The sequence below is a fragment of the Neodiprion lecontei genome, chromosome 4 (genome assembly GCF_021901455.1).
Source record: "Neodiprion lecontei isolate iyNeoLeco1 chromosome 4, iyNeoLeco1.1, whole genome shotgun sequence".
NCBI classification, from domain to species: Eukaryota; Metazoa; Arthropoda; class Insecta; order Hymenoptera; family Diprionidae; genus Neodiprion; species Neodiprion lecontei.
In genome coordinates, this window is record NC_060263.1 from 8,689,102 (window position 1) to 8,713,495 (window position 24,394).

Genomic DNA, 24,394 nt, shown 5'->3' on the forward strand with positions numbered 1-24,394 from the left:
TTAAAGTATTATTGGTGAGATACCGGATTTAAGCTGTCACCCAAGGGTTGCAATCAGTAAATAATGAGGCCTATCAGTAAATAAAGATAATGATGCGTGAAGTAACGATTAAAGTACCGGTTCATAAAATTTTTGTCCACTCATAGAATCAGTTAGTGTAAAACTGCTTCACGAATGTAAGCCATTTCCGTTCTCATTCTCATTGATTCGTTTATATTAGACATTTCCCGTGTCAGCCATAAGCCGTTCTAATAATACTAATCACCTTTCTTCAGTTTGTCACGAACACTGCTATGAAACCGTTGGCACTTATTTATAACAACTTTCGATAGGTGATCAACTTTTCACAGTACAGTTTGTGTATCATATTTCATAGTGAATTCTACAAAAATCTCAGCAAAATATATTCATAATCAGTAAGCACTCATTTGTAAGAGAATTCCTTCACCACAGATGAATTGGATTTTCTTCAACGTAAACGCCGCCGATGCATTCCAATGATTCATCTGAAAGCAAAGAAAATCGACTGTTTTCGATTGGTGATGAAAAATTGTGGATAATTGGTTTTCAACGTTTGAAATATTCGGCGAGAGTTTCGTACGTGACTTGTGAAATAATGATGAGCTTATCTCTTCAGATTTTCGTGAATTTTTAGAAGTATAATTTATAGACTATTGGTGAACTTACGCATTGCCATACTTTTCGCTTTCCGTTTTCTTCCCACAACGTAGACAACGGTGACGACAATAATGAGCAACGTTACTCCTGACCCGGCTCCAATCATGATGGTATATTTATCGACAAAGATTGACTCTTCTGCGATGAGGTTACACGGTGAGTCTGAAAATATAGGTGATTTGGGTACAAATTGATTAATCGAAAAGAAAACAGATTAACAATCGCTAAAGACTAAAGCTTGAGTACAACAAAATTATTAGTGAACTAGTATTCGAATACTTCACAAACCAATAGGAATGTAATGATACGTCGCATCAGCAGTAGATAAGGTCAAGTTGATAAACGTCCGATTGAGTTGGTCAATGCATTCGGAGCGACATGTGGGCCCCTGCCATTCTACTGGAGCATTTTCGGTTGTATAATCGGTCCAATCATAATTCCAAAGATCGGTCATAACACTGTATCACAACGGTAACATGATAATTTTACTCAGCATTGCGTAATCGATGTAATATGGTAACAGAATGTACGATATGCCAAAGAAGCATAGGTTAACACGTATTTCTTCTCATCTTCTGCAATGAAGTTATGAATTTAAAACGCTGTGCCACTGATTTCAAATTTGATTTCGATATTTTTTAATGAATCACACGACGCTAAAAATGCAGAATACTAATGAAATTGTAATGAAAGTTGGGATTTTTAGATGTCTCAGGCATCGCTTTAGTATGTCAGAGTATTCTGACGTACCGAGAACAAAAAATTCGTAACTTTTGTCTGGTGGCAATCACTAGCAACTCTTTTAAGTGTTATTTTGAGTGAATAAAATAGAGTTGTCATAAAAATGTTTTACACGTTTCAGGTGAACTGCTACGCAAAGAAAAGTGTAAAATAATCTGTCCAAAGCAGTAAACTCATCAAAAATTGAAATCATAGTATGGGTTCTACACTTTAGCCGATAATTGCGCGAAGTTAATATTATCCATCTGGCCAGGCGCTATCGTATTCCACAAAGATTTATAGATACGTGAAATCAAAATAGACAACACAGAAAAAACATCGAACATACCACGAAGGACCAGTTCATGAATTTTTGGTTGTTCCCGTTATTTTGGAAAAAGAAATCTTGGTTGAATAGATTTTGGGCAAAAATCACCGGTCTCGGAGATTTTCGGAACTAGTTTCAACGTCATACTTTAATTTGGATGAAATTTTTAATGAAACTGCAGCTGTGAAATTGAGAAACTTTTCTTCTATGGGCTTGATTTTTTTCCATTGTTCGGAAGTGTATTAACTGTTTGTTATAAACATGATGCTCACCTGACTGCTTCAGTCGAAGCTACAGGGTAGGAAGTGGTAGAAACCTGAGTGAATTCATTGATAATACACAGTGATGGTTTGTTACAGAAATCTCCATCCCAGCCATACGAGCAGTTGCATCCTTGGACAGTGCATAATCCGTGAACGCACCCAGGCTTGCAAGTGGGCTCGCATGTTCCATTCTCCGACTTACTACTTTCAAATCCGTCATTGCAAACGCATTCGTTAGGCGCCACACAGGTTCCATGCACGCAGCTTTGGCAGATTGGTTCACAGATACTCGAGCTTTCCGTGGAATCGGTATACCCCTCGAGGCAACTACAGGTTCCCGGACTCTCGCAGAATCCATTAACACAAGGATCGTTACATACCGGGTCGCAGTCTGTTGTATTCGAGTTATACTCAAAGCCAGGGTCGCAGGTGCACGTGTAGGGTGCGGTGCATGTCCCGTTAGTGCAAATATCATCGCACCAAGGCTTACACATTGACGTATTTGACACAAGTTCCAGGTACCCGATATAACCAGTGTCGCAATCGCAAGAGTTTGGTGCCACGCACTTGCCGTGATCGCAATCGCTGGGACATATTGGTTTGCAAACGTATATTGACTGGGGGGTAAGCTTGTAGCCTTCGTCGCAGGAACACGTGTTGGGGGCTGTACAGCTTCCGAAAATGCAGGTCTCATTGCAGATAGGATCGCAGGTGAAGTCATCGTCATTTTGGGAGCGATGGAAGCCTTCGTTGCAAGTGCAGTTATCGGGAGCAGTGCATTTTCCGTTGACGCAAGGCCTCTCGCAGATCGGATCGCACTTGTTAGCACTGGTCTTAATGTACCCAGGGTTACACCCGCAGACGTTTGGCTCAACACAGTACCCATTTTCACATGGTTCGTAACAAATTGGTTCGCAAGTGTAATTGTCGGCTCCTAATCGATAGTCCTCAAAACAAGTGCAAGTCTCAGGGGCTGTGCAATTTCCAAATGTGCAGGGCTCACTGCATCTTGGCTCGCAGACGAAGGTGTCATTTCGGGATTCTTCGAAGCCGTCATTGCAGACGCAGGTATCTGGTTCCACACACTTTCCGTTCACGCACAAACTCTTGCACACCGGAAGACATTCGTTATCTTCACTTCTCTCATATCCAGAGTCACATCCACAGACGTTTGGCTCGAGGCACCAACCGTGATCACAAGATGTCGTACATATCGGTTCACAAACGAATTTGCTCAAACCTAATCCGTATCCATCGTTGCAAGTACACGTGTCAGGTGCAGTACAGCGCCCGAATATGCATGCTTCATTACACTTGGGCTCGCAGGCGAATTGATCATCCTGGGACAACCGAAAGCCAGGCTCACAAGCACAGATGTCAGGTGCTACACATATCCCATTTTTACACGGCAGTTGGCACACTGGAAGGCACTCGTTGTTCTCATTTCGTTCATAACCAACATTACAGCCACAGAGATTTGGTGCCTCACACCAACCGTGATCACAAGAAGATTCGCATGCTGGTTGGCATACAAATTTATTCAAAGTAGGTATGTAGCCATTGTTGCAAGTACACGTGTCAGGAGCTGAACAGTACCCGAATATACAGGGCTCACTGCACTTAGGCTCACATACGGAAGAATCGTTCTGGGATAGCTCAAAACCCTCGTTGCAGGCACAGACCTCGGGGATTACACAGTATCCGTTAACGCAACCTTCTTTACAAGTGGGCTTACACGTATTCATATCAGTTATCTCGTATCCCAAATGACAGGCACATATGTTCGGTCTTTCACACCATCCGTGTTCACATCCAGAAGAACAAACAGGTTCACACACGTTATCGTCCAATCTCGATTCGTAGCCACCATCACAGGTGCATATTTCGGGTGCTGTGCATTTTCCAAATATGCAAGGCTTACTGCATGTTGGTTCGCAGACAAAGGTGTTGTTTCGAGATACCTGGAAGCCGTTGTTGCAGGAGCAGACCTCGGGGCTTACACAGTATCCGTTAACGCAACCTTCTTTACACACTGGTTCACACTTGTTTTCGTTGTTCCTTTGATAGTCGGAATGACATGCACAGACGTTCGGTTTCTCGCACCATCCATTTTCACAACCAGAGGGACACTCCGGCTCGCATGTGTGTTTGTCGGTCTTCAATTTGTAGCCAAAATCACAGATGCAAGTATTTGGCCTGACGCACTTTCCATGTACGCAAGGCTTATTGCACACCGGAATACACTTGTTGTCAACTAACTGATATCCATAATCACACGCACATGTGTACGGTTTTGCACAGTAGCCATTCTCACAAGTTGTGTAACAGATCGGCTTACAATCACCCCACCTTTGTGAATAACCTGAGCAGCACGTTTCCCTTGAACTCCATGCCCGATACCACTGCGATAGACAAAGAAATACATAGTTGACTAGAATTTTTTGGAAAGGTTAGTTTAATCAGAAACATTGCCATAATTGAAAGCTGGTCTCACCTCAGTTTTCCACTTCGTTCGATACTTCGTACAAGTCCATAAAAAACATCCTCTGTAGGACTCACTGTATGAAACCGAACGAGTCGCCCATCGACTGTGAAAAGAACAACGTGATTACAATATTATGAACCGTGTGTTCAACGCAGTCACAGAAGGTTTCTCGCTTCAAGCAAATATGGTGAAAAAATTTTCAAAAACCCATTTGTTAATGAATCTTAATAAGAACAAGTTGACGTTGAAGTTTCATGAATTTTGAAAGAGATCATTTGCAAGTAAACTCAACTCATTGTCAGAACTTGTGCCGTAATCGAAGAAGCTTCTCCCAATGAGAATACATACCAAGTGTTTTGAAACTTTGATATCTTCAAAACAAGTTTCCTCAATTTTCGAAAATTCTCTCATTGATTTTACGGTACTCGTCACACTTGCTATGATTTATTCGGAAATTTTATCACCATTATTCATTTTTTCACTTTTGCCCATAGGTTGAATTGATTTTCTCGACTAAGAAATGACTTCTTTTTTTGAAACATCTTCTCGAATGCTGAAATTGAATTTTTCTTTTGAACCAAATGAACCGAATATAAGATCAAGCGTATTTCGCGGACGATGAACCTGCTTAAAGCCCACCATTTTGCCAGTTCTGAATTCATGTACGGCAACTACGGGAGAGTGAGAAGCTAATCTTTGACAATTACAGAGTCATATTTGATATGGTAATACATCTTACCTTTCCGAAGTACGACACACTGCATTATTGCCCCCGCTTAATGAATACACCTGCGGAATAAGAGCAACTAGCATTGCTAGTATACAAAAACTAACCCGTACTGTCATCGCAGTTCTTTCATTTCACTCAACAGCTTCGAGAATTACTTCCAACTGAAGATGAGCATTGAGACTGACAGGGCTTCATTTGATCTGGCCTTATCTGTCCTGTCGCGGAGATGCCAGTATCAAAAAAGCCGGACGCAGGCTTTAGCGCATATTCTCAAATACCCGCATGAGTAATTACACTGCAAAAAATTGAGTCAACAGAAAAATTGAAAACTTTATAACATTTTTTAGCTACTATCGTAAAAAACTAGTGTTTCTTTCGGGTCATCATGCCGATCTACATGATCGATTTGTGTTCAATAGCAGTCTTGGCTGATTCTTCGTCAGCCATAAGTACTGAGATCTTATTCAAGCCCATTGTGTGGACAGCCGATACCTGATCTAAGATCCGAAACAAAAATACATCTGAAAAAAAAAAATTATGAAAAAAGTAGAGCTCAATGGATATCCGCTCTAATATCTAGGGCAAGTGTTCGTAGCCTGTGCGCAGACAACAACTCATTGGTAATCTTTATACTGTGTCTTTAGTCATCAGCGAGTTTCCGTTCGCTCTCTAGAATAACTGGTCAAAGTCTGTTTAGATCTATAACCCTGCAATTTATGCTGGGACCCCCAGCGTTCCACATTTTTTTTTCTCCAGCTTTGTATTTATTAAACTACTATTTTGGTAACAACTGCAGAATTTTTGGTTCCACTTGGGCCCTGAAATATTTCTAATTCTGAAAACATGTAATATTCATTTATTTACTTATTCCAAAAATAGTACATGTAAACACCAGGTCGAGATTCGTACTTTTCCACGACAAAAGCATTTTCTGCTAGTCTACCATGATAATCCAGATGCCAATTTTTAGACTAACTTAATACACACCAAAAAATTTTAGACAACTTTTTCAACACTTTTCTTTGCTCTTCTGTTTGTCAATTCGCCATATCGGTTCCGCCATTTTGAATTTTCGAATGTTGACTTCAGATTCGTAATCAGTGACCCAAAAAATCGTGTAACATAAGGTTTTATCGAAATCAAATGATTTTTTAATACACTGTGCATTTGGGCGTTTCGTTTTCCATAACTTTTTCAAATTTTCTTCATAAGCACCGAAAATTGTTTTGTTATTATTTTATTGCCATGTTTATTGTTTTGTTGACTTCACATAAGAATTTCATACTGTTATCTACGGCTGAGTAAACATTGTGTCGAAAGTAGTCACATCTGATTCATTACACTACGAACAAGCGCGCGGTACCAAATCCTTCAAAGCTCTCGACAGCCGTTAGGATCAGTTGCCGACCATGGGTGTTTTGCCTCAAAATGCTTGCCTAGGCAGCCCTTAAACACTCTAGAAGTATGTCCAAGGTTAACATAAGCACCCAGTATAAAAATCATAATAAGAATAATAATTGTAGTTGTTGTCACTGTTGTTGTTGCCATCATCAATATTATTTGGAATGGATCTGATTGCTGAAAATTATTGCCCAATAAAAAAGTAAAGCTAACCCCTTTGGATTTTTGATAAAAGTTTCGACGATTTTGAAAAATGCTGGTATTAAATCTATAATGCACTATACCGACGGATTTTTGCGATAAAAATCGATTCGGTGCAGCCCGAATACGTTGCGAGCAACGGACCCAGAGCAACAGCCAAACAACGAGGAACTTTCTTAGTCTTCCTTCAGCTGTTGGTCCTTTGCTGATCTAGATGCCCGTTTTGCATTTCTGAGAGTCCGAATCGTCAGCAGAACTAGCAAACAAAGCAAGGTTCATCTTGTGAACAACGAATCAAAGGTTACGGCCGAAATACATTGAATTTGCGTTAGGCTCTCGGAAAGGTGGGGAAGAAAAATCCCAAATTTCAATGTACCTTGATTCTAGGAAAAGTATTCGGTTGTCAGCGTGTAGTGATTTAACAGATTGACAAACAGAATTGAAGTGAAGCACAAAGAGGACTACAGAAATTTTAATAAACATTACGTAAAATATCTAATTACTCTGTGTGGAAATATGTGTGCAGTAAACATTATCTTCAGCAGAATATGAAAAATGTTATATAAGATATTTTTATCACAGTCTCGAGATATAGTTTGATCTTCGGCCTGCGCGCACGTGCAACACGCCTTTGCAGGATACGATGTACGATGCATGGATTGTATTGTCTATATTTTACGTAATCTCTTTTGAAATGAATAGAGAAAAAATTTTTACCGAACTATTCTTGTACTTCCTCAACTGTTGGCCATTTGCTATTGTTTTTCGTAATCCTAAGGGTCCAATTAGTCTATAAAGAATTATTCAAATAGATTCTGGGACGAAGAATTTTTTGTTCATACAAGTAAGGCTAACCCCTTTGGATTTACTCAGTACTAATCGTGAGGTGAGAAATGACACGATTTTGGGAAAAGAATGTAGAGTTTTTGATATCACGCCGGCATCCAAATTAACGAAAACAGTTGTCGGAACTATAAATTGACTAATTTAGGGTATTTGATATCACGAAGCCGCCTAAGGTTAATCAGAACATTTCTCAGATCGGCAGGATGCTCGCACGAGAAACGTTGAAGAGAGAGAAGGGTTTGCGTCTCCGCTACACCTTGACCGTAGGTAGGGAATGAAAATTAGAATGTTGGTAAAACAGCATGATTTTGACTTTTGATTAATGAAAAAATTTCTGCAGATTGTTGGTAAAGCAGCGTGATTTCGATCCGCGGTTGATAAAATTGTTGTTAAGGCAGCGTGGTTTTGAGCGTCGCGTCGATAGAAAACATTATTAGTAAAGCAGCGCGATTTTGACCTTCGGATCGGTACAGCTAGGGTCGATGGGGGTAATGTCATCGAGGCAAAGGGTTTCAGTTCGGGCAAAATATCGGTTAGTGTCAGTAGTGGGGATCCTTATCCAAAACCAGCCTTGTATTATTACTATTAAAACGATTTAATTTCGTCGAAGGTAGCATTACCACCCAATGTAACTGATAAAGTGAGTAATAAGTCCCGTCATTTATATCACGGACTATATAAAATTGAGTAGGTGATTGGAAAAAACTCATTCTTTGTTATGCGATTCAGAAAATTTAAGTGATATCAAAGTTTCATACAGTAGATTAAAATTAATGCAAGTATCAAACTTCCTGGTATTCTCAATCAATTTTAGCAGCAATTTATAAACATTGTTTTTTCAGTTTTTAATATACATAAAAATATGTCTAACTAGTACTAGTCATAATGAATTCATATAATCATCAATTTTGATCTCGACGCAGAATATAACGATAAACATATTTTGTGATTTAGATTTAACTTTATCACATAAGTTGACAAGATTGTTATGATTCAGAAGAAGATGAACCAGAAGATTGTAAACTAGTTTACATGAATGAATGTAAGAGTGCGAAGGGATGTGTGTGACCAACTTTCAAATGCGGAGAGGAAAACCTGGAGGTGATCAAATTTAAAGTAAATGTAGCGAACAATGACTATGATTTAATTTGTGACAATTACTTGAACGGTGACAATACATGTTCAAGTGTACATGTATACAACGTACAATTACTATTGATTGATATTTGTAATAATTATTATAAAAGAAATCATAAAAAAACGAAAAAAATATAACAAATCAAATAAGCGAGCCTCAAATCAAAACCAGTACTCGGTTGGAATTGAGTCTCAGTGTCCATCACGTGGTGTCCGTCTTCGTAGATTTTCACCTGTCTGTGTCTATTTTTATTTTGAAATTAAACCTTGGTAATAATTTAAAAAAATTCTAATATAAAGTATCTTGACGAAGATTTCGTTCCTTCATAATGATGTCACTGACAAGTAAACCATAAACTTTTTCGAGTTATCTTCGACTACAAACCACATGGATCTACGCTTTCAACGAACGTTTCGCCGTTATCAACATTGCATCGACAAAAGATCTCCCGTTATGGTAACCAGAAGTTGAGGCATTATCGGGAAGATGATTCAAGATATTAATAAGTCATAAATTTAACAAAACATAATCAAAATAAAAGAGAGATTATACAAGAATATTCAAATAAAGAAGAGAGTGATAATTTTAACGATGAAAGATAATTTACATTCACAATATTAATATCATACACTTTTTCATACATAATTTATGTATGGAAGAGTGAATGATTGAATGAATGTTAATACAATTTCATGTACTTAGCTATTCCTTTAAGTTTAAGAAAATATGATATACAATAAAATCGTTTAAAGATTTCTGTTTCGATTTTTTATACCAACTTATAATAAAAAAAGTAAAATGTCAAGTATATAGTATATAAGAATTTGGCGACAAAATGTATATTAGAAAGACTTTTCTTGTTCACCGTGGCAATTGCTCACCTCCTCACGGCTGAGGTATAGTTATATAGCTTGGGTTACTAAAACTGTCGAACACATTTTTCGCTTGATTATTTTTTTGTTGTGATATATTAACGCGATGGTCTGGATTGGTTAATTTAGCTGAGAAGTTAATGTAATTATTTCCTATGTTTGATTGCATTAAATTTGTATAAGAGTCTTTCACTTCATCTTGGAAGTGATTCTTCGGGATCGATACAGGTCCATTGTTGACGACATTACAGTAATTCGCGTCCGTTGCGATTATACTGTTTTCCAGTTCTTTCTTCCCTGATTCAGCTCTCTTTTCTTGTGGATCTTCTCCCGTCTTCTCTTCCCTCGAATTTTCGCTTAACTGGGTTGGAGTCGACTCAGTAGAATCTTCCGAATTCGAATTAATCGGAGCCGTGTTGCTGGTAGGAAGAAAATCAAAGTGAGTTTCACAGTCTTTTGTACGCGGACTGAAAATGTCAGGGTCTTTGGTGGTCTTCATTGGGCTCATGGGCAGATAATCCGAACTTGGCGGTGGCTCCATCATTTGAACAGCTAAATCGTGACCGTCTCGATTTGACGGAGACATCATAGTCAGGTAATCGCTTTCGCCATCTTTCAGATTTCTTTTGTTCATCTCAATATAAACATCGTCCTGCTCGCTGTAATGCTGAAACACATGAAAAAAGTCACCCTGGGTTTTCTCGACTTACTTCAGCTTGTTGGAACTGCATGACAACAACTCGTTATCGATCATCAGACTCTGCACATGACAGTCTACTCATCCCAATAATTCATTAGTTCGAAACTTACCATTCTAATACTTTCATTCAACAGATCACCAAGCTTGTTCACGAGCTCGGAAAACGTAGGACGCAAAGACGGCTTGGCGTTCCAGCATTCTTGCATAAAATCGTATCTGAAAAATGTACGAATAATGACGAGTCAAATGGGAGCAAGAAGAAATGCTCAATTTTTTGTGCTCAATCGTACTTTCACCAAACTCACATCTCGCTGGTTGCATATTCTGGTTTATCCATGCGATACCCTTCGATAAGTCTGTGATACTGTTTTTCAGCATCCATCCCGGGATACGGCGTCTGTGCTAGCGTAAAAAACTCCCATAAAACTATCCCAAAGGACCAGATATCCGATTGCGTTGAAAATAATCTATCTCTGATCGATTCAATGGCCATCCATTTAATCGGCAGAGGACTGTCCCCTTTCTTTTGATAATTATCATCCTTGTACATATTTTTAGCTAATCCAAAGTCGCAGATTTTTACTAAATTATCGTCTGTGAGCAGAATATTTCTTGCCGCTAAATCACCGTGTAAAACCTAAAACAAGTAACGTAATGTACAAATGCCAAGATGGTGACCGTTAGTACATTATGAAGACGTAGAAACGGTCAACAGCTCGATTGCCATTTCACCACATGGATGGTATCTAATCGTGTGCTAGAAAAACTTCTGGAAGGAAAAAGAAAATCCGTTGGTTTCATAAGATTTACTCACGTTTCTACGACTGAGATATTCCATGCCCCGTGAAACCTGCCACGCCCAACAGAGTAAGTCGTGGGTGCAAATCGGTTTCAAGTTCTGATCCTTGTAATCACCTCGATAATTGGATCGCCACCCGGGCTGTACAGAATTGTTACTCAAAATACCGCCGTCTGGAGACATGTTTATGTCTGCGAAATCCGTGTTTTCATGGTAGTCTATCAGTTCGGCTCCACTATTGGTTTCAGTTGATCTGACGCTGACACTGCGAGAAAATGTTCTTGACGGCCGTCTTGAATGAATCAATGAAAAATATTCAGACATGGTAGTTCACTCAACAAACCAACAATCGCAGGATTATGAACGTAGTATAATGCATACCTTTTCTGTTCAATGACACTATCACGTCTAGCTAAAAGTTCTATACCGATGCTTGCATCGATTTTTTTAGTAGAAGGATCAATCTGGTTAATAAAACTATCTCTGTGACGCTGCAAATAGTTATGCAAATTTCCGAAGCGGCAGTACTCCACAATTACGTATAGTTCACCTACGGAACACCGTTAACTAGTCTTTAGTATTTATAATAATTTTGATGAATTAATTCATTTCCGGTGGAAGTACAGTACTTCTGAAGTAAAAATTGGAGGACTCACGCTTGGTGATAATGTTTTTAGTGCAAGCTCCAAGAAGGTTAACGACGTTCAAATGTTGGCCGAGGTGCGCCATGATCTTGAGTTCGCTGGCAAGGGCTTTCATGTAACTTGGATCTGCAGATCGTCGAACCATTTTCACAGCAACGGTGGTCACTTCTCCTTCGGCACAAATTCCTTGTGCCTCGGCTTTCATAACCACACCGAATGCACCACTTCCCACTTGCTTACCTGTTAATTAGTGATAAGATATCACGAGTACATGCCACGTGGAATTGCTTTCTTACAATGTGGTTGTGGTCATGGCGTTCGCCACACCATATTCGCCAGTAAACCGTATATGTGCCGCTCCAGTTGAGCCAATCGAATACGTACCGAGTTTCAAGCGTTCCCAGGGAAATTCCCATTTCTTATCGTAAGGTAATAACTCGGCTTGATCATCGATGTTCAAATCGGGGTTCAGGCATTCGATCGCCCCTTCCGCGAAATGGGTCAATCCTGCCGCGTGGAGCTCTCTTTTCAAGCGCTATGAAATATGCACAAGATTAATATTTATCCACGCAACAGTGGCGTGATTTGACTTCTTAATACTTACCCTCTGACGAGTCACTCCAATTACCAAATAAATAACAATTACGGCAATGATTATGAAAAGCACGCAGATCAAACTAATCCAAAGTGTGTAACTTTGCCCTGAAAATGCCACAATCGTTATAGGTCGAAATAATCATCGAAGATTAAATACACACTATTCGTAATAGGTATTGCATAAGTTTACCTCGAACTACAATATCCACGGATCTTTGATCAATCCCAAAACGATTCACCATTTGACACGTGTATAGTCCACTATCTTGCTCGATAAACGAATATATGCGGAACTCAGATTTGCTTTTCGAAATGTGGTAACTATGGGCTTCTGGCAGTGGTTTGTTATTCTATATTTTGACATAAAAAGATCATACACTCCGCATGGTGGTTTACAAAGACTATCGTAATACTTTAGTAGAGTCCAATAGAGCACGTTTTCACGAAATAATATTTTGCAAAACTTCAACGTGAAATGTCTACGAATCGACAAGTTTGAAATGCACTTGGCAATACGTTACCTTCAACCAGGTGGTTTCTGGTTTTGGCATTCCGTCACTCAAGCATTTGAGAGTCACACCGTCTTTTCGTTTTTTATCCGTGTCAATTACTAACTGAGAAGTATTCATATTCCATTCGTATATTTTTGGTTTACGCCCAGCTGAAACAGTCAAAAAACAGAAATATTTCATTTAAGTCAATTCGAGTATAAATTCTTTTCAAGCTATGATCAAAGTAACTTTACATACCCGCCACCGACAAGTTATACGCCTGGGGTTTGATGCCCTTACTCTTGTCGAGAACATCACAAATGTAAATCCCATCGTCCGATTGAGTCACTCTGCTTATTTGAAGTATTGAAAGATGCGTAAATTTTGTTTTCTCTTTCAAAACTCTCATTCTTTCTGTTTCAAGATCTACAAAAATATGTTTATGTACTTCACGGATTCATGTTGATATTCGTACTGTTACTGACTTCATTCGAAGAAGCAGGCTTGACTAAATATTATGATGAAAAATCAAACAAAGTCATATTTACCTGAACGATTAACGTTCCATTTAAGAATCTCATCGCTACTAAAATTAAGATAAACTGAAGCACCACACGTGATATTGATGTTATCACCTTCAACGACGGATTCGAGAGGTTTTATAGCAAACCGCGCATTGACATCTGAAACAGCCACAAATGAAAATTAAAGAAAAATTGATGATGAAATTTTTATTGTTTTCCGACAATAACACACTTCAGTATTTTATCATTTTAGCGGCTAAAATGTTTCCAATTCGGATTCAAAACTAGGGTCCTGAGCTACATGACGAAATTTTCTGGTCGAGACTCTATAATACCAAAATTATATTTTTTATTCTGAAAGTGGGGCCAGATTTGCTGAAGCATTAATCAATGAACATTCATCGAGCAATATACGGTTTTGATCCTCTTGTTTGTTTGTTCTCTAGACCGTTTTTTATGTACTTATACTATCTTTTTTTCCAGAAGTCAGATTCCACTCATATTCAATTTGAAACATTTCAAGTCTTGAGAAAATTAGTCGGTCGAGTGATTCTCGCATTTTGTGCTTCAAAATGAAATGAACGATGCTACAGTGAATTAAATAGTTATTTTGCTTTACATTCGCAAATAATCATATGCATGAATATTCATCAAATACGAGAGCTGGAATCAAACTTCGTCATTAAATTTTTTATTTATTCTCCACGAACAAAAAATAACCTTGAATTCCCAATCAAGATGTGATTAGGGTAAGTAGGATGTCATTTACCTTTTTTGGGAATTAAATTATTATACGATTTCTTGAAATAAGCGAAATACTGGGAAAACAAATATCAGTTGGACACAGTTTTATCGAACAACATTACGATTCGAAAGAAGTCTCGGTACAATGACTCAAAGTCACGTGAAAACAGCAATCGCAATCAACACTTGAACATTTCTCCTAAAGCCATTGACTGTGAGATGCGAACCGTGGAAGAAGCGACTGCACGTTAAAACAGCGTTTCCAATATCTCCGTTAGATCATCATTCGCAAGTGGTACAAAGTAGCCGATCATGATAAAAATGTGTGAAAATTATTCAAAAAGTGTTCCAATTTTCGCTAAGCGGTTATACAGGGGAAAGAAGAGTGTTATATTTAATCGGTTAAAGTTGTTCTTTTCAATCAATTGTGAAAATAATAAAAAGCCTTGCGAGAAAATTTTTTTTCCGCTCATTATTTCAAAAATTTTTTATCGTTGGATATAGTTTCCACCAATTCAACTGCAGTAAATTCTAAATTACTACACGGCACTTTTAATTCCTATTGAAAAACGAAGAAATTGGTGAATGTCTGTATCCCAGATGGTCGCATTAAACCAAAATCATGATACTATCTGTCTATAGTTAAACGGAGGAACATACCAGAAACGTAGATCAACTTGGAAACTTCAACACAGTTTATATAGTTGCAGCTTCTGCATATTAGATGTCCTGTGTCGTTAATCTTTATCTTCAATTGTGACTTCAAGGTTACCGCATCGATGTTTGAAAGTTCCTTATAATCCTAAGTAGGGAATAGGTATTTAAGTATTATGTACCTCAAACGCATTCGAACAAGTATCCGATTATTTGTGAGTAGATATAAATCTCGCTGAAACCTGAAATTAACCAGGGAGATTTATAAGTACTTACCGAAAGAGTTACAGATCTATTTCCATCTAATGATGGATAGTTAGGCTGTTCCATATACCTCCATGTCACGTTTGCTAACGGATGACTGACTGTTATGCAGAAAAAATTCATCGACTGGCCCGGTGCAACGTACTCCACGTGAGGAGTGATGTTGGGAATCGGTTGTACTAGGAAATATGAGAAATCATTAGTACAGCGGTGACATGAACAAACATACTGAATTGCATGATTGAAAATGTACGATAGAAAATATCTTACCATTAATTGTCAAGTTAAGATGCAGGTCACTCGTGTTATATTTCGTTCCCACGCGAACGAGGTAGTCGCCATTATCGTACACGTCCGAGTTATGTATTTCAAAAAGGTGGTTTAGCCTCCCGTCGGTCCGGAAGGTGTCGCTGACCGAGTATTTGCTGTCATTGTTGAAATTGATTTCCTTAAGTTCTTGATGATCGATCTTGTACCTGTATAAAAGCAACGCAAAATTTTCCGTTTCAGTATCTAACTACGTAAAGTTTTCATCCTGCATTATGTTAAGCAACGTTCATACGAACAAGACCCGTGTAATAGACATATATTCTACATATGAGTCGAAGAACACACTCTCGAAACGGTCAGTTCTTAAAATTCTATCAAAGTTCGTGAATATATTGTATTTGACCTCAGAGAACTTCTCTAATTTCTGTTTTTTTTTTTTATTATTCCAGCGTGAGTGTTTTTGGAGTTACGCGTGATCAAAGTCTGTAAAAAAAACCTTCCCAACAGTCATGCACGGTGATCTTCAAACCAGCTAATATCTCCGGACCTATTTATCCTAGAGCGTCCTGACGGAGGTCTCCTTTTAAGTTCAATAAAACTTCACTCCAGAACCTGGTAATTAACTACGCTTTTCTTGGAATCGAACATGTTTTTCAATTGGTAAAAATATTAAAATCGATATTTCACCCTGATCTACGCGATTTAAAATTTTTTTAAAAATACCAGCTCGTTCCTTGTTCGATTTCCAATAAAAACTAGACCGTTTATGATGAAGAGGTAACGGAGTGCATGCGAAAAAAAACGCGGAACCCGAATATTAGTTAGCGTGCCTTAAACCTAGAAGCGACAGTACGAAATGAACCGTTTTCAATCACTATTTATGACGAATACCGCATTATTTCTTCATCAGTGGATATTAAATGAAAAAAGTGTTTGTATATTTTTTTAAAAACTTGTGTTTATGCAGATTATGGTAAAAAATCCATCCGACTATTCATACCAATAAAAAAAGATATCTTCACAATGAAAGGAAATAGATTTTCAGTGCTCAGGTGCTTATTTATTTTTTTTTCTTTTTCTACAAATTTCCGATCAGGTGTAACTCCAAAAATACTGACATTAAAATTTAAAAAAAAATGGAGGAAATCTCTCGGTGGCAACACATTCACTAACTCTTGTGAAATTTGGAAATATCGATGGGAATGTTTTCCCCACAAGTACGCGCTTTGACGTGGAATAATTATCCGTAATATCTTTTTATTTACTCTCACAATATAATTTGACAAAAACTATAATTTTTCTGATCGATTCTCTCGATTTACTAGAGCAGCCAAGTACGGAACTGTTCAATTATATAGAATGAACGCTCACCAGTGCAGCGAGTATTCGGGATATGCGTCAATTCTAATATTCCATCTGTAAGTCTCTCCCTCTTTTCCTACAATTGATCGAATAGAGTCACCTTCAGCCATGCTTACGTCGACAAAAAAGTGGTTCGGATCTGCGATTGAAAAATTAGGCATGCATTAATGCATTATTCTGTAGAATATGTAAACGATCTCTTCTGTGCAGACCGATCGAAACACTACACCATACCTAAAGACCTGACAATACGATATCGGTCTCACTTTGTAGTATGTACAGCCAGCGTTGACGATTCTGATGCTTACCCCAAAACTTAATATCACACGTGTCTGCTGCTCCATCATCAACGGAAAATTCTTGTACGAAACAAGTGTAGCTACCGCCATCATTTTCCGTCACATTCTTAATTGTCAGCTTGGAAATATGAGATATATACATAGGATCTGCTGTATCCGTTGTGAACTGGGTTGTGATTAGCCGCTGATGCTGGAATGTCATTGTTATCACATTTTTCTGATCAGCACACTGAATGAATCTATGCAACAATTATGTGCATGTACAGCTACACTTGAAATTAAATGGAGTGCCATTATCACGAAGATATATTTCTCTTTATAGATATTGTGTCAGCGGCGTACAATATTAGGTAGTATAATTCGTATTGTTTCTCAGTTACAATAAACCTTGAATTCTTCCACTGAATAGATATACGGCCGGAATTTTACAAATATGCATGGGGTTCATTACTGTAACAGCGTTGTTGAGTACTTACATGGACTGATTCTGGGGCTTTCCATTGAAGTGTAAAATTTTGAGTAGGAGGTACGGTGATTGTGCAATTTATATTTTGATCCCTTCCCCAGACCATGTGGTGTAACGCGATTTTATCAATCTCTGGTTTGGGAATCAAAATATCATCTGCATACGACAAAAAATTATTGTTGCAACAACCAACCACTTGCAGTAACCTAACTTGTTGACTCCTTAAATACCATGGTCCAAATTATACGGATACAATTTGATCGTAAATGAGTGTGAGACAAAGAATGTTTGAAATGCTTTATTATAAATACCGTTAATATATTTCAGCACAACCTCTCCACATAATGAGGTCTGAGATAATGAAAAGTTTGGCTTACCTTCCTCATTGGTGAGACGATACGAAACTGACTTCATATCGCGTAATGCCCTGGGTTCGTTGATTACGGAACAATTAATTTCCTGATCAAACAGGTAATTTACACCTTCCGTCGCAATGAACCCGATTTTTGGATCGAAGCGTCCCGTCAAGTTCTTCGAATTTGATACAAATGTTTAAAAATTGTTACGCTGATATTATTAATTTGTAATTTTAAATTTTCAAAAGATTGATACCGCCTATTTTATGTCAAATTGACTGTTAGTTTTCTAGGTTTTCGTTGAGAAAAGTGATATCGCAAGCCTTGATACTCAAAATGGTGTAAATTTTAACGGTTTGTGTAGTTCGTTACTCTATGTTTCATAGTTATGTCAACTATTTTCTGGCTTCAACGTTCTTAATTTTGCTTGCACACTAAGAAAATATATACTATCTAAGTACTTTCAGAATACTGTTATTTTTTTTACGGATTTCTTTCAGTGCAACAATGAAAATTGCACTGTTGATTTTGAATGCATATTTACTTACTTCGTTTGTTGTATGAAGAAGCACTTCCCAATGAGGTGACGTTGTCCGACATGGAAAAACTACTGAGTCTGTTTTCGTTACTGGTAACTCTCTGCCTATGGCCATTTGGGCAAACGGTTCCGTAGCTAGAATAAATAGGGTAACTTTATCAATTTTTTTCCACCTGAGTAGCAGTTGTGGCCATTCTGCTATCGCGTTGTGACCATCTTTGTTACGTACAATTTGATGTTATAGCTACAGCCCATACAGAGGTGTGTTAATCTGTGTGAAGACTAATTAAGTAGAGTTATTAAAACAATCAATTCGATCGACGCGTTTCTTTGGCACTTGGGCCGCAAAAAAATTTGTAATTGAGTAGAATAAGCCAGGGTAGGAAATGTCATTAGAAATGGGTTCCAAGGACCTGAGAAATGCTCCTCAAATAGTCTGGGAAGCTGCGTTGTAAAATTTCGAATAAAAAAGTAATGCATCAGCCGGTCATTCTGTAATGGAAGTAATGTATATTAGAAATTGAAACTTCATGGTTCTTGCAAATTTTTTCCCATTAAAACTGAAATCGTATGATTATTGGTAATCATTTATTCTTGAAAATTGAATGATTATAGGAAATTATTTACTATTGAAAATTGAATTAAGTGCGAGCAAGAGTAGAGCGTTTGATACTCCACAGTGCTGGCCAAGGGTTAATGGGAGTTATTTTCCATCGAAAATTAAAATTTACCTGCTGAGGGATATGTTTTGCATTAAAAATTAGAAATTGATAACTAATAAAAACTGTGGTGCATTAGAAAAAAGGAGTGCGTTATTTTCAACCCTGCCAGGAAGCGATCGGGCATCGAAACCTCAGGGATCGTAAATCTTGCAATCCTCTGATGGCCTGGCCAAATCGCCGGGCTAAGTACGTGGGCGCGGCGCCAGCAATACCCCGAGACGAAGCCCTTCTGGGTGCCTTGGAAGGCGCCTCTCCCACTCGAGGTGGGGAACATTGCTGGGCCCTTGGACCCCTCAAATAAGACAGAACCCTGCCAGTAATGAATATCTGTAAGCATCCCTCAAATAGCTCACGAGTTCCCTCGCATATTAAACGAGTCTTCGTTAATCAGTTTTCACCTTCAATTATTCCATTATTTGATTATTTTCACACCCCATCAAGCCCCCAACAAAACACACTTCCACCAACCCCGAAAATATGTTTGAAAGTTTACCAAGTATTAAAAACTTCTGTTCGAAACTTGCTCAAAGTCAGATTTTAGTCACGAAACGAGTAATTAGGGAAATGAAAATTTCAAATCAGCGAGTACAGAACTTTGTGACGATGGCCAAAAATAGATGGCATTCACGAATTTTGCATCGATACTCTCCGCTTTGAAGTTCTCGATGCGATCGAAATAGGGTGTCTACTTTCTGCAAATAATCGATGGAAATTACGTCGGTAAAACGAATATGCGTTTCGGATTCTCAAAGGTATTAAATTTATAACTATATGCAGTTTGCAAATAAGCGCATGAAAAAAAAAAACAGATCACATGACTGGTAGAGACACGCAATTTTAGATCAAGCATAAGTCGTTAAATTATACCGCAATATGTGTTATTTCAGATTACAGCTGGCCATACTGGTTTCCAAGCACGACATGTAAAAATTGGACACGTTAATCTTTCTGTGCAGTTTTACTTGTTTCATCAACTAAGCGCGCAAAAGTGTAATATTTAAACGGAAAAAAATCTTGCTTACAATTTACGTAGACATGAATCCAAGCGATGTCTTCGTCAGGGTGTTCGATAGTTAGGTCGGTGTTACGGATTACGATACCCTCCTCCGCACAGGCATACCATCTCGTGTCGCTTCTAGTTGCATTATGGCAAACGAAGGAGGCGTTATTCGGACCGTAATTTATAGTATGATTGCACGAATCTTTATCCTGTAAGGTGTAAAGGTAAGAGTAAAGGTATCAGTGGCAGATAGATACTTGTAGTTTTTCTACAACGTTATCGAAATATCAGCGCGCGTATAGGCAAGTTGGTTAGAATTGATACTTGCCGATGGAACGTCCATTACTGAAAAATGGAGCTTGCCGTCACCCTCACAGAATATTCTCAGCTCATTTCCTTCTTGGATCATGCCATCTTTCGCGTTGGAACGTATCGTTGGTTTCCGTGCTGCAACGCCTACATGAGTACACGTAGATACGGAATGATTAGACTTGTATAATATAAGCATGGTAGTTCCGTCAGTAAAAAAGTTAACATTCACAGGACCGACGTGTATTATCAGCATTTCGCTATGTATAACGTATCTTCAAAAGTGTTTTTCATTAATCAGGTGATCACTTATGTCTAATTCTAAGTAATTGACATCGCTTGCCCTTCTTTCCAACTATCGCCGAGCATTAAGAAACAAGAACATATTCGCAGACTGAAAATGTGTTCAAAATATTTTTCAACCATCAATAAATAACGCGAGTGCTACATTTTTAAGGTAATACAGGTGATAATAGTTTTCGAGGTAATAGTAGTATACGTGCAAAAAGTCTTTCATACTTATACTTCTCTGCAATCGTCATCCAAATTGAGTGAATTGATTCTAAATGTCTCATATGCTTGTGTGAAACTTAAATCGATTTAAAGAGTTTTTGAGGAATCCAATTTCATCGAATCAATCATAACGTTTCACATAAGATATAATATGCAAACCGATTATTGAACGACTGATCAAAAAAACTGGAAACTGGAAATCACACAATTCAATTATTGTGAGAAACAAGTATGGACGAAAAATTCTACGCCAATGCAGGAATCTCACAATAAACATAACTTTCCGATGTTACTATTTGCAAACTTTGTACATTCGGAACGGCCAAAACGCGTTTGTCACGAAGAAAATGGCATACATAATATCCGGTGGATGTTTCGTTGGTTTTCTCTTTGGTCGGAAAGGTTAAACCACACGGCGTGTCTTTGACAAGGAGAGCAACACACAGTTTGTCTTTGTATTTTCTACAAAGTTATCCAAAAGCTCAGCTAAGTCTTTTCGCTCCAAATGATGCAAGTAACACACAGCTCGTATTGGCGTCATAGCACGTCTTATCACTTATGGTAATACGGAAAGGAAATCCACGGTGGTTTCTCGACCACATTGAACGGGAAAACTTATGATGTGGAATAACGAAACAGTAAACTTGAGTCATCTTACGTCCTGTGATTATAAGCTGATATGAAAAATTTTGTGGTGAGATTCCGGCGTCATCTGCGCACCCGTAATTAGATTTCACATTTTGAAAGTAGTTTATTCATCATGTAAGTTCATGCTCCTAATTTCGTTATGTCCAACAATAATTGTGCGTTCACCTCAAAAAATTCAACTATTCAAAATTTCGGCATGATGGATCAATGCGAAACCAAAAATTTAGACTTTGGATTTGGAAACACAGCTTATGTTATTGCAAAAAATCCAGATGGATTGATCTCAATCATCAGAGTATTCATTCGAAAAAAAGAAAGAATTTTTTCTCACCTCATCCTAGATATTTCCACTCTACTAATGGATTAGCAGAAAAATAAAAAATGAAACCTCTGTGCTATTTTTAGTGTGCTAATACTCGGTAGTCTGAAGAAGAATCTCAAATGATCTTTATGTAATGAACCTTTTTAATAAAGTGGGTTTATTTATAGAATACGATCGAAATTTCAATTGAACTTGATCAGTCGAATATTTTGATCGTCAAACTATCGATTGATTTTGATGAGAGGGGATCAATAAAATACTCTGTTTTGTTGTTTTATATTGTATATTCATTAAGGTGATTCAAAAAAATAATAATTTTTTTCGAAAAACAGTGGTAGTGAAAAAACGATTTGAAATGACGATAAAATAATGCCTGCACGCGGAAAAATTTCTTACTCATGATTTAGAGGTAGCGGAAGTCGATTTTATGTATTTATTTAAGGTTTTTTTTCGTAAAATTTAGATAAGATCATAATTGCCAGTGTAAATATATATTTTACGAAGAAACCACATTTTTACGAAGATACCTTTTTTGTAGATTATTCTTAACAAAAAACATATCTTGTGGTTATTTCGTTTCAATAAAGAATTTTTTTTACTGAACAATACATAATCGACAAAAAAATATTAGTGTTTCATGCCTGCGTAACTGTCCTCACGGGACAATTGGACTAAAAATTAACGTGAGATGAAAAAAAAAAAAAAAAACAACATTTTCATTACCAACAAAATGGCAGATTGCAGAAAAATTGTAAGAGTTATCCTGGAATATGGTTAGAAACGTTAAAAACGTTCCGAGTTTGACACTTTCGTGAAATCTCACGTTGATATCTGAAAATAATCTTTTTCAGAATTTGACAGTCTTTTTACAATATATTGAGACTTTTTTTTATTAAATACGTCAGATATTTTATCCCACCAGTGTTGCCAGTCCGGCACGACGACTAAACAGATGTACTTGCTAATTCCCTTCGTACGTTAGGTAACAAGCATTCAAGACACAAGAATCACAAAAATGTATATCAGCTTTTGCAGTGTGGTTTATGAATTTACCTTCACGCTGTCCTAAGACGATGAAAACAACAACGCACGTCAAACTGATCCAATCCATGTTGATGCACTGTTTACGTTTCACAAGATTACAAAATCATGAGTCATTTCGCTTTCTGCCGAGGCAATGTGTCGACAGCGTGATTTCGATTCGAAACTGACAGCACAACCCAACGATCGTCGTAGAGGAATAAGCGAATGACATGATTTTGATAAATCCCCACCGTAGCGATAACTTCTCAAGCAAACATTCGCTAGAAAATTTTCCTTGTCAGTGAAGAATATTCTCGGACAGGCTTGCCATGAAAATGAAAATTATGACTTTCAATATTTTGGCCTGAATTTTGTTACTCGGACTTTTTACTTTTTTATAAAATTTTTGAATACCTTCTCTTTTCCTATGTATGGGTTAGACAGATTCAGGTTTTTGTGTGTATGCGTGTAGTAGATCAAGCGCGAGAGCAAAAATAATAAAACATCAAGATATTTTTTTTTTGTTAATTTTTAGTAATTGACAAAGAAGTAGTACGGAATTTAATAATTCGTTAGCTGAATCTCTATTTCCCGTTGATTGTGAGTGCAAGAATTATTACACAACTCTACATGAAAAATTTTCGTCCGTTTCCTAAAATTTATTTTATGATTTTTCTTTTCAATATGCTCCAAAATAAAGGAAAAGTACCCATATTCCATATAAAGTTTGCTCTTGTAGTAGTTTTGATAATAATACATTATTTTCTGTTATCGTGGAAATATTAAATAGTTCTGGTACATTTAAAAATACCGCCAAAAAAAAAAGGTTGGAATAGTTTTAAAGCAGTAGTCTCTGGATTTTTAGGGAATAACAAAGATGAAAATTACCAAGATCTAGTTGAAAATATGTTAAAAAACTTTATAACCATGGGTTGCAGAATGTCTCTAAAAGTACATATGCTGCATACTCATTTAGATAAAGTTGAAAACAACACGGAGGCGTACTCAGAAGAACAAGGAGAACGTTTTCATCAAGATATTATGAACTTCAAACAACGTTATCAGGGCCAATACAACGAAAATATGACGGGACTACATTTGGGGTTTAGTGTGTAATGATTCAAATATAACCGCGCAATGAACACGGCACGAGCGGATTAGGTTAGACCCAGGGAGTGGGGCACCTGGTCACAAATTTGAGAAGGAAGGTTGCTTGGTCTACGTCTCTCCAGGAGGAAGGAGGTGCGGAGGTTCCCCTCTCTGAAACGAAATCGTAACTGATCGAAAATCGACGAACTGAGAATAATAAAGTAAATCTAAACTACGATGACAAACATTTCAAATTAATAATCAAACACTCCAAAAGTCAAGCCAAATTTAAAAAGAGACGATATAGAACGAAGAAACAATAAAAGTGCAATCAAAAAATATAGTGCCTCGACGAAAGACAGTTATTGACAATTATTTATAAGTTCAACAATATCCAC

General features: G+C 37.5%; 2 protein-coding genes across 6 annotated transcripts; both read right to left on the bottom strand.

Moving 5' to 3' along the window:
* Window positions 1–341: 341 nt before the first annotated feature.
* Window positions 342–5,366, bottom strand: LOC107222654 (multiple epidermal growth factor-like domains protein 11). 3 transcript variants are annotated; one of them, XM_046737155.1, is made up of 6 exons: window positions 5,214–5,366; window positions 4,484–4,577; window positions 1,999–4,391; window positions 967–1,136; window positions 700–840; window positions 342–506 (listed from the first exon to the last, which is right to left on the bottom strand). In XM_046737155.1, the coding sequence occupies exons 1-6, from the start codon at window positions 5,318–5,320 to the stop codon at window positions 445–447; spliced, it is 2,967 nt and encodes a 988-aa protein (XP_046593111.1). In that variant the 5' UTR covers window positions 5,321–5,366; the 3' UTR covers window positions 342–444. The 3 variants fall into 3 exon arrangements, with proteins under 3 accessions (XP_046593111.1, XP_015517589.2, XP_046593110.1); XM_015662103.2 differs by having other exon boundaries at window positions 688–840; XM_046737154.1 differs by having other exon boundaries at window positions 342–526; window positions 688–840.
* Window positions 5,367–8,432: 3,066 nt separating this feature from the next.
* LOC107222653 (vascular endothelial growth factor receptor 1) lies at window positions 8,433–23,084 on the bottom strand. Of its 3 annotated transcripts, XM_046737212.1 has the most exons (23): window positions 22,938–23,084; window positions 20,421–20,548; window positions 20,115–20,301; window positions 18,381–18,505; window positions 17,854–18,007; window positions 17,487–17,632; window positions 17,020–17,200; window positions 16,721–16,850; window positions 15,350–15,555; window positions 15,092–15,258; window positions 14,822–14,963; window positions 13,442–13,576; window positions 13,152–13,319; window positions 12,924–13,063; window positions 12,593–12,752; window positions 12,410–12,507; window positions 12,190–12,340; window positions 11,818–12,045; window positions 11,543–11,711; window positions 11,177–11,453; window positions 10,668–10,999; window positions 10,473–10,578; window positions 8,433–10,329 (listed from the first exon to the last, which is right to left on the bottom strand). In XM_046737212.1, the coding sequence occupies exons 1-23, from the start codon at window positions 22,993–22,995 to the stop codon at window positions 9,676–9,678; spliced, it is 4,242 nt and encodes a 1,413-aa protein (XP_046593168.1). In that variant the 5' UTR covers window positions 22,996–23,084; the 3' UTR covers window positions 8,433–9,675. The 3 variants fall into 3 exon arrangements, with proteins under 3 accessions (XP_046593168.1, XP_046593169.1, XP_046593170.1); XM_046737213.1 differs by lacking the exons at window positions 20,115–20,301; window positions 20,421–20,548; window positions 22,938–23,084 and adding an exon at window positions 18,600–18,994; XM_046737214.1 differs by lacking the exons at window positions 17,487–17,632; window positions 18,381–18,505; window positions 20,115–20,301; window positions 20,421–20,548; window positions 22,938–23,084 and having other exon boundaries at window positions 17,854–17,984.
* Window positions 23,085–24,394: the final 1,310 nt, after the last annotated feature.